We start from the raw sequence: 11,058 nt of genomic DNA, 5'->3' as shown, positions 1-11,058 counted from the left end.
AGACATTAGAAAAACAATGCTTTACAAACCTTAAGACTTAATCCAAAAATTTAATATTTTGCGTATGAAAGCACTGTAATGTTTACTGATAAACTGCCAAATTTCATTAACATTTGCTTAATAATATTAAAGTTATAGCACGAAAACTATGACAAGCACAAAATGGTTACGAGGTTGGTCCCAGGGACCAAGCCCGTGCTGAAGGAGTTTGATCCCACATACCTTACAATCAACTAGTTCAAAAGCATCTTGCATGTAACTCATCATGCAACACCCCTCCATCTTATCACACTCTCCTAATGCATGTGACTCTCTTTATTTGATTCCACTGAACTATCACCTTGAGTTCTGGCTAAAAATGGAAGCACTGGTTTTCAGTGGGGAGGAAGGGTGGGAAGTGGAGGCAAGTACCTATCGGAAATATATTTTCAGTATAGGAAAACTATAACTTCTGATACAGTACATTACCTCCACCACATAAATAGCTAGAATCCACATTGAATAAGTGGAGGGACTGGTGCAAGGGAAAAACAAAGCAGCATTCCTTGAAAGCATCCAAAGAACACCCTAAAAGAATAGATCCTCAGAGTAGAGGATCATACATGGGAGACCACACCACATCTGTACCAAGTATACTCTTCACCCAGTATGGAATGAGGTGGGCAGAAAAAAAAGAACATCTCTACAGGAGAGAACAATGGTGGGATAGGGAACCCGAACCACTACATAACAAATCTCAATCCCATAGAGTACTGGAAGGTGAGTGAAAGTAAAAGGGTGTGCCCCCTAGGTGTAGAGTGACTAGGGCAAGATGGACCATACCTGGCAAGTCCACTGCATCCAAAATCCAGGCCACTGGGAATTGACATCCATGCGGGGGTAAAATGGGGATCATACTGGTGGCAAGTCAACTACAATCCAAAACGCAGCCAACTAATGGGGTTAGAAAAGAGGATCATACCATCTTCACTTCAAGTTCAGCAGACCGGAGGGAATCTCATACCCCCGATCTATGAACAGGACACATGGCAGCAATGTGCAAAATTGTTTGATCGACATCTGGAGGATCGGTATAGTAAAGATGTCTTTGTAATGTAAACTATCTCAATCAGAACCAAATCAAAAGGAACTGCCCCTAGCTCAATAATGTCCTAAGTATAATAAAATCATTGAGTGATAGTGTAAGAGGTAGAACTGTATTAATCATCAAGTATCACCACCATGGCCCATAACATGGATGGAGGAACAAGAGTATGATTGAGTGAGGAAAAATAAGCACCTACAATACATGTGTGAGGACTTCTGTTGATTCGTTCAATTCTGAATCCAAAACCTAGCCACTGGGAACACACATCCATGTGAGGATAGGATGAGAGATCCCAATCAAAGGGGTGAACTGCAATTTTAACACCTCACTTCAAAGCTACAACATCCTCTTGGAAAAACCTGTCCAGATATGGAGCATCAGATTGGAGGACATCTTGTCATCTACACCAGCAGAACACCACCTCCCTACTTTCAACTGAATGATTGTAACATTATATGTATCATCTAACACTATCACATTTAGGAGGATGCCTCCAAGATCCACCACCCCAGCAGTTTGGAACTGGAAAGTAGTAAGAACTCCCATACACCACTGGGAGAAAAAAAGGGGGAGAAAATATAATGGAGAGACCACGGGCACAACAACACTGGAGACAGTGCAATGGGTGACCACAGAAACCATATTTTGAAAAGCAGACCATACTTGATTTATTCAATTGAAGGAATGACAGGGATGGGCAGCTATCCCTTTCTGCTTTACTCTTGAAGTACATGAGTGTATACAGTCTGGAACAGACATAAATAATAACAAAGCAAATATATTGCAAGAACAAACCTACAAGTGATCTTGTGGAACACTCCATTTCAACAGTGAGCATGTTATGGCTATGAAAAATTAGGGCAGTCAACATGGCCTGACAGTGTGGATTTGAGTACAAGAAGCATACCTGGTCAGGCACCACTTGCCACAGAGTGGTTTGCAGACAGTGAAAAAAAAAGGGGGTGGGCAGAATGACTACAGGCAGAAGATAACTCGAAGACGAAGACACAGTGATCTGATGCAGATAGTGAGATATGAATGTATGTGGTGTAGTCCACATGTCCAATTGAAGAACTTTCTCCAAGGGACAATGGAGATGAGATGCCAGAGAAAATGTAAGATGACTGATCCGAGGAGACACTTGGAACAAATTACGGGAAGAAAACAATAAGGAAGAATAAGCCAATTGAATTAAAAAGTGAATCCAATTTTCTGGGTGGAAGGAGAAAGATAACGAGCAAAGGATGTCTGCCAAGAAATGAATAGGTGGGAACGGGCACCACGGAAGAAAGCCATGTAGGCAAAATTACAATGAAGAGCACAGACAGGACATAGTAGCCTATATGAACCTGACTGAAGATATAGATGAGAAATGGAAGGAAGGGAAATTGGCAAGAAGGAGGAATTACTATCCCGAGCCAAAGAAGTTTTGGGAAGGAAAGATTGATCCAGGTAAAGGAGAATGTATGTGGAATGATATAAAGTATGTGAAACATCAATGGCAAATAAATTCGACCGATGATGTCCACAGGCTAATAGGAGAAGGAAATAAGTCTTAAGGGATAAGTGAAAAATTGAGCACAAGGATAGGGGTTCAAATGGAAGCAATGAAGAACCACATTAACATCCCACTCTGGAAGGACTGCATGCCAAGGTGGATGACTAACCCAGAAAAAAATGCAACGAGAAGGAAAGGGTAGGAGAGGTAAAAACTTTATGGTACCTGTAAAAATGAAACTGTGGGATAATGCTGCCCAATAACCCACGATCGAGGGGACAGAAGAACCCTGATCAAAGAGCCAAGTAAGGAAATCTGTAATATGAGGAACAGTGGGTTGAACGGGTGAAAAACCCCTGACTCAAAGATCAATGGCAGAAAATGTTCCACTCAGGTTGATAAACATCCCTAGAGGAAGGACAAATGGAACAAGCTAAAAAAAAGAAGCAACCCACCGGAACAAACTGGATCTCCTTGCCAAGGACTGGATAAAAAACAGATGTGAAAATGGAGAATATGAAGGACTAGATGAAACGCTGGTGACTGAGGTTGGCATAAAAGAGATGGAGTAAGAGGAAGAGGTAATGGAGGGGCAGATTGGAGTTGGAGTAGCCATGGGAACCATGATTGTGCCAGCCAGGATGGAGCAATCAGAAGGACTTGACATGGAGTGGCATGAATGATCGAGATCACCCTGTGAAGAAGACAGATGGAAGATAAACATAAAGGTATTTGTTGGTCTAATCTTGACTGAATGCATTGACAGCCAGAGAAAGAGGCTGAGGAACCAGAGACCAAAACAGAGGTACTCTGATATTGAGGGATGTGACAAATGCATACAGTTGAGAAGTACCCCACTGGAAAACAAGAGGATCAAGAGATCACTCCATCAGATAAACTTTGTCACGACAGGAAGAACAACCACAACAAGATTGAATGCACTTGGAACATGACACGTAATGATACAAATACCAAGTGTGTGGGACTGAAAAAGGAGATCCAAGGACTGATCACAAAGGGAATGAGAACAGATGCCACCTTGGTGATTGAGATAAGCCATCACTGTAGAATGTCAGAATAGATCATGAACAGAAAATTCCTGGCAAGATGAAGAAAATGATCCAAGGCATGAGGTACAGTCAGAAGCTCCAGGATGTTGATATGGTAAGATCTTTCAACAGGAGACCACCAACATGAAGCTTCCTGCACATTGACCCATACCCCCAGGCCTGAAGGGAAGCATCTGTGAAGATATGTAAATCCGGAAGAGGGGGATGAAGCAGAACATCTGCCGATATATGTGTGAGCCTTGTCCAACCACCAATGCAGATCGCCTACAAGGGAAGGAGAAAGAGGAGCATCCAATGGATCCCACACAATATTCCATTGTTCATGCAAAGTCCTCTTAAAAGACCTCATATGTGTTTGACCCAAGGGGATAAGGGCTTCCATGAAAGACCACATCTCCAAAAGTGATAGAACCTTTTGAACTGTAAGAGAGGGAACAGTAAGGGAATGGAGAACTGAAAGCTCCATCAAACAAAGTTGAACAGGATAAGGTTGGGCCCAACTGACATGAGTGTTGAAAAAGACACCCAAACGGACAGGATATTGGGTAGATATAAGGAATGACTTCTTCAATTTGATTAACCAACCCACACGAGCTGCCTCCAGGAGAAGCAGATGAGTGTGATTGACGGACTCCTGTTTGGAAGGAGCTAATAAAAGCCTGTTGTCCATGTAATGATGGAAGAACAACCACCAAGCATGCAAATGTTGGGCAAAAGACTTGACAACCTCACAAAAAACGTACAGGGCCAAAGCAAGGCCGAAGATCAGGGCGTGAAATAAACTACTACATGATGAACAAACATATCTCGATTGATGAGATATTGGGATATGCAGGTAAGCAATTGGGACATCTACCTTGGTCATCCACAAACCCAGAAAAAAACACCACCTGATGGTAAATTGGGGTAGAACCAAAAATTGATTGAGGTGGGACAAACCAATCACAGGCCACCAGTCCCAAGTTTTATTGGGTACCATAAACAGCCTGGAATAAAAAACCTGGAAAAGGATGGTTGACATGTTTGATGGCCTGCTGGGAGAAAAGATCTTGTACCACCTTGGACAGAGGTTGACTGGTGGTAGGATCCCAAGGCAATTGAAAGGAAATGGATATCTGAAACAACAGAGGAGGGGAAAGAAACTGGATGACAAGTCCCTCAGATAATTCCCAAATAACCCACAGATCTGTGATGAAAAGTCACCAAAGGGGAACAAAATTAGTCAATCAAGCCCCCCACTGGACTGGAAATCACCAGGTAGTCACCAGTATTGTTGGTAACTTGTCCATCTGCATCAAATAAAAGGATGAGATGAGGAACCCCTGGAGGTAGGAACAGGTAAGGACTGGGAAGAAGATGGAGAGGAAACAGTAATAGGGGCATGTCTGGGCTCAGAATGAGACAAACAATCCACCAAAGAATAAATGGTAGTTTGTTGTCGCATCGACTCCACACAGAATTCCAAAGTCTCAGGAACATTACTAAAAACATACCACTGTAGAAAATGGGGCCTATATGTAAGTCCTGGAGATAAGTAGGTGGTAAATCAACTTGGGATAAGGCTGTGTACCTCCCCAGGAGCTCCCAACAACAGAGAAACCATGTGTGTATTCCTTTTTGTTTTGAATTATTTTCTTCATAAAGTCCTATTTTACTTATTTTTACTGATTTAAATAGCTCCAAATAATTCATTGTTGTTTATATATTTACCTTTACTATGAATATGAATAATTGGAAACAATTTTCTGAATCATTTTCACATTTCTAAATAAAATTGGCAACTGAAAATAAAAATACAACCAATAATAATAATTTTGATACCTGAAAAATGTGCATGTATCTTGGAATGTAAAATATGGCAGAACAATAGACTGTAGATAGTACTATTAAATAGTATATTTCTTAGGTAGATAGAAGTGTAGAAAATGTATTACTGTGACGTTGATTTTATATTACTACCCACAAACCTGCATGCCTCCAGACACCATTCAATTCGAGTATTATTTCTGGCCCACATTGTAGTTGCAAGTTTCTGCATTGCCTGAGCATATTCTTGACGTTCTGACAGATTGCTGCAATGTGCTTTCCATACATCATCAGCATCATGTCCTAAAATAATTGTGGAAAGTAAACATGATTCTTACAAGCATTTTAAAAATCTGCTAAAAGAGTAAGTACTGGTGTATTTTAATTATTATCTTGCATAGATCTTATTTTAAAAGAATATTATGAAATATTCCTGGCATTTGTCTAGAATAAAAAAAGTCCTTCCACTCACAAGATTAGATATTCCTGTTCTGTACTGCCCTCTATTTGCAAACGTTTTTTGAATACGTAAAATCCTATTTTAAAATGCAGATCATACCGATCTATTCAATTATGCCATGGCAAGGATAGGCAGCTATCCCTTTCTGCTTTACCCATGCAGTCCATGGGTGGTACATTCTGGAATGGGCAAGTTTATCAAGCAAAAACATCACAAAGTTATTCACCTTCAAGTGATCTTGTGGAACACCACATTTCACTGGTGAGCTTTGAGAAGCCATGGAAGAGACCGCAATTCAATATGGCTGTATACTGCAGATTTTTGGCACCACTCACCACAAAGCAGGATCCAAATAGTGACTAATGAAGCAAAGGCTCCTGAAAGGAGAGAAATAATGAATAGAAACTTACCCAGTTAGAGTCACACTGATGTATGAAAAACAGTCACAGGTGAAAGAAGAAACCTGATAAGGTAGAAACCACAATACAGTGTATATGAGGGGAAGCAAATGCATTAGGTGTTGTCCTCATGCCCATATGTAGGAGTTCCCCAATAGCTAACACAGACAAGATGCCAGGGAAAAGGTAAAGATATCTAATTTGATGAGAAGACACCTGGAACAAAGTCCGAGAAGAAGACGACAAAGGGGAGTAAGCTAATGGGATCAAAAGCTGAACACAACTGGTGAGGGCAGAAGGAGAAAGATCTCGACTCGAAGAAAACTGCCTCGGGCACCGTAGAAAGCAGCCATACAGGAAATGGAAAAATGAAGAGCACAGACCATACATAGGAGTCGATCCGGATCGGGACAAGGATAAAGATGGGAAATGAAAGGAAGCGAATTAGGCAAAAGGAGGAGTTACCTCCCCTAGCTGCCGATGTCTTGGGTAAGAAAGATCCAGATAAAGGAGAAGAGAGGGAGTGGGGAAAATTGTACAAGAAACATTACGGGAAACAAATCCGACCTCAGACATACACAAGCACAGAGGAGAAGGAATTATGTTTGAGAAAAGGTGAAACATGGAACATAAGGTTGGAATGGTAGGCAGTCAGGGAGGACAACTAATCCGGAAGGAGCTTATGAACATAGTAAGGATAGGTGAGGTAAAAACTCTGTGGTGTTAGAAAAAAATGATGGTATGGGACAAGGCTATCCAATAATCCAGGATCGAGGGGGCCAAAGACTCATGGTCCAATAATCCGGGGAGGAAATTATTACAATTGAGACACAGGGGTGCAATCTGTGGAAATCCCCGACTCGTAGATGAACTGTAGAACATTTCCTATTTACACCAATAAATGCTCACTGAAGAAGAGTGAATGGAACAAGCTAAAAGAAAGCTACCTGCAAGTGTAAACCCAATCTCCCTGCCAAGGACTAAATAAGAGCCAAGCTTGAAGACAAATGCTGTGAATGTCCGGATGGAGTACCAGTGGATGAAGAAGGCAAGAGACAAAGGAAGAGGCAGTGGAGGTAAAAGTTGGAGCTGGAGAAGTTGCAGAAACCACGACTGAGCAAAGTCAAAGAAAAATCTGGACATTAGACAATCAAACTCCTGACGAAATAAGGCAGTCTGTGGAGTAATGTGAATGAAAGCCATTATAAATGTGCAAAAAGAACATAGAATCTCCATATTGGGAACAGAGACTACATAGTGTAAATGAAGAACCAAACACTTGAAATCTGGTGGTAGAAAAAGGCTATCAAGATCTCTGTCTCTACAGACAGGGTCATCTTCTACAGGAGGAACTGTGGGTGATAACTGAAGAAAAAGGCCAACCTTTCTAATGTTAAACCTCCTTGAGGATAAACACCAATAAAAACCCACACCAGGTTGCCCACACCTGTGGCCTGTGAGATAATGCTAGTCATAGGCGTAACCTCCAAAGTGGTAACATTAGCTTCGGAATGCGACTGGAATAAACTGGGATAAATGAAGGCAAATTTCAAATTCCAGAGAATCTAAAGCTATAATCTAAAGCTAAAGACCACTTTGTGAGTATACTAAATATGAACATGAAACAGTAAAGAATGACAAATAAAATAACCGAGTACAAGCACTGCCAAATGAGAATGGATAATTTGGTGGAAGAGTATAGAGGGAGTCGCATGCATCACATGACTGCGTCACACTCCATGGGTGGAGAAGTGACGTATGATGATTTGCATGAGAGACATGATAGAATCACTAGATTCCAATCGGGGAGAGCAGAAGGCTTGTGGCATGTACAAAGGGCAACACAGAATGGGAATAGCTAATCTTGTGAAAAGTGGGAATTACTGTATCAAAATTACCTAGTCACAGGAGTTGTAACTTCATGGTCTAACCAATAAATAAAAACCTTGCCTTGAGCTTAAATGAGTTAGTTCATGAAATGTAGTTGAAACATAATATTTCTGATTGTTATTCAATATCGTTATTGATCTTGAACTGGTCAAATTTTGGAATGTTTTTTGGGGTTTAGTTTTTCTTCTTCTTTTTCCTAATTCCTTTATTTATTGAAATAATTAATAACATTGATATTTATGTTGATTATTCATTAACAACAGTATCAAGTCCAGGCCAGGCATGTATTTACTAACTGTTTCTTTTTTTTTAAGTGATAAGCTTTGTACTCCAATTGTTTGAAAGTTTTTTTGTTTTTTTTCTGTGGTAGTTAAAGTTTAATAAATTCTTTTTTGTTTGACCCTGGTCATCGCAGCACTTTGTTTTAGTCCATTATAAGTTGATCAGTCTCTTAAACTATCCAAGCAGTGTGCTGTTTGTAGTGGCAGGTCAAATAGGATTTTAAGTTGTATCTACAGAAGTATTGAATATAACTTTAAAGATGTTATAATTTAATTTTATATTTCACATGTTTGCCCACATTTGTTGTATTGTGTTCAGTCATGGGCTCCTTTCTTGGTAAAGAGTTTGGAGAAGAACTACTAGGATGAAAACTGGTAGGGAAAGGTTATCACACAAAGACAGGTTGAGATCTCTAAAACTGTATTATCTTGAAAAAAAGAAGAGTTAGAGGAAATCTGACTGAGGTGTTTAACATTGTTAGGAGGACTGATAAAGTAGACAATTCATCTTTTTTCCAATTAAATGGAGTATGGGATACAAATATAAATTTTGACAGTATAGAAGTCACTTTCAGCTAAGACAGTTTTATTTTTCTAACAGGGTGGTTGGACTTTCAAATGGTTTGTCTTCAGATGTGGTAGGTACAGTAAATTTAAGTTTAATGAAAGGCTTTATAAATATTTGAATGATAAAGGCTAGCTTTGAGTGTTTTATTTTTATTTTAATATTTAGTTTATGGATGGGATGGCCTAGCTGGATCAACAGATCCCTTGTGTCCTTAAATTATTTGTTATTTAAGGTTCTTTGTACCTCTGCTTCCATGTAGTCCATTGTGATTGTAGAACTGACTTTGGTACACCTACAAATTTCTTAATGGTACACAAGGACATCATGTATATATTTTACATTTAAAAATCTACATATCTATGGTGAATATATTAAAGGGTTTCCACTAAAGGTAGGCTAACATAGCACAAAACATAGCATACAGACAACAAAAGACTAGGTTTACTCTCACCATAAACAAGTATACTTTATTATAACAATACATCAAGCTAGTTGAGAGATGGTAAAAACTAAAAGAAGGTAAATTGAATCCATAAAATCAGCTCTGATAATAATAGTATTTTTATTCATAATTTCATGTAATTCACTATAGAAATGAACAAAATATGTTTTTTTTTCTTTGTGTGTATTAGGATGCTCTGGAAAAAATAAAGGATTTGTAACAGTTTAAAACAGTTTTATTTTTCGAACACTATTAGCCAGTAACTCTAACAAGGTGGTTGACTTTTAGTTATGGAATAAGTTGCCAGTAGTATCCAACTTCAAGGCCAGCACTGTAAAAGAGTTTAAAAGGGAAATCAATGATTACCAGAATAATAATGGATAAGTTTAAATTTTTACTTTTCATTCAAGGGTGAGTGTGAAGGGACAACTTTGAAGGATCAAATTATCTTTTGTTATCTGCATGCTATGTTTTGTGCTGTTAGCCTACATAATTAAGCTTACACTGACTTTGAGTTAGATGAAAGATAAATGACAGATTTTCCTTCTCTGCAAAAACAACTCTTTAACAATATCAATCAGTTCAATGATACAAGTACAAAAATCTCGTTTGAACTTTGAAATCTCATCATTTTCGTGCTTCGACTTTCAGTTTCGCAACCGGTTGGTTACTTGGTATGTAGGTGTGCAGACGGTTCATGTAATTTCAATTTTCGTATAACACTAATACTAACAGTCAACAAACACCCCGTTCATGTTCTTATTCAGAGTTGTGAACTATGTAAAACGCGGAACTTCGCTCCGCTAACTGAAGGAACGATGTTAAGAAACGCTTACATTATTACTATTAGTATTACCATTAGGCTAAGTGTTTCGTTAGGTAGTACTACTACCGTAAGATGAAAATTGGAACACTCAACTCTTAAAAAATAGCATTAAAACGAAGTTAAAAGCATCATGTAACATTTTACCGCAGAACTTCTTATACGTTAATACAAATTACTATACTGTACACGCTAGTAATATTAATAGTAATTTAAATTCTTATAATACACTAGTCTACAGTATACTCAGTGGGTGTCACTTCACCGTTCACGAATGTGATTCTAACGATTTGCTCCCTTTCTCATTTCCCAATAACAACCGTTCATATATATATATTATTATATCCCTTACCTTGTTTATAAGCATATCTCAGATGTTCGTGAACATTTCTTATAATTTGTACAAGACGATGGTGTTCGCGTTTTATGGCAAACTGTGATATATCATCATTCTCACTACACGCCATGCCATTCCAGCATGTACACTGCACTCTATGAACACGACCAACGCTCGTTAAAATAAGTTGATTGTATAGAATTAATACCTTATTTATTTTTATTGAAAATAAATAGTCACTGATTTTAAAAATGCGATTTAATTTTCGTTAAATGTCATCAAGAAAGGATTTTTCAAAAAATTAAATAAAAGTAAAAATTAGCCCCTCAGCGGTAAGTCTATGTGCTTAAAGTGCTGAAAGACGAGTTTCGATACTCTTCCTGAAGAGATCACAATTA

At 38.8% G+C, this 11,058-nt stretch overlaps 1 protein-coding gene across 2 annotated transcripts in view; it reads right to left on the bottom strand.

Annotated features, from left to right (window-relative positions):
- The window catches only part of LOC106462595 (probable methyltransferase BMT2 homolog), a 17,949-nt gene extending 7,121 nt beyond the window's left edge, over positions 1 to 10,828 (bottom strand). Inside the window, exons 1-2 of one of the 2 annotated variants that reach the window (XM_013922540.2) lie at positions 10,676 to 10,828; positions 5,623 to 5,764 (exon numbers count right to left, since the gene is read on the bottom strand). In XM_013922540.2, the coding sequence (XP_013777994.1) occupies positions 5,623 to 5,764; positions 10,676 to 10,790 (257 nt within the window). In that variant the 5' untranslated portion in view covers positions 10,791 to 10,828. The remainder of the gene's footprint in view (positions 1 to 5,622; positions 5,765 to 10,675) is intronic. The other variant, XM_022389890.1, reaches the window with a different exon arrangement.
- Positions 10,829 to 11,058: the final 230 nt, after the last annotated feature.

This window comes from Limulus polyphemus, unplaced genomic scaffold (genome assembly GCF_000517525.1).
Source record: "Limulus polyphemus unplaced genomic scaffold, Limulus_polyphemus-2.1.2 Scaffold1204, whole genome shotgun sequence".
In the NCBI taxonomy this organism is placed as follows: Eukaryota; Metazoa; Arthropoda; class Merostomata; order Xiphosura; family Limulidae; genus Limulus; species Limulus polyphemus.
Note: the sequence above shows the minus strand (reverse complement) of the source record. Positions and strands in the feature narration are given on the sequence as shown.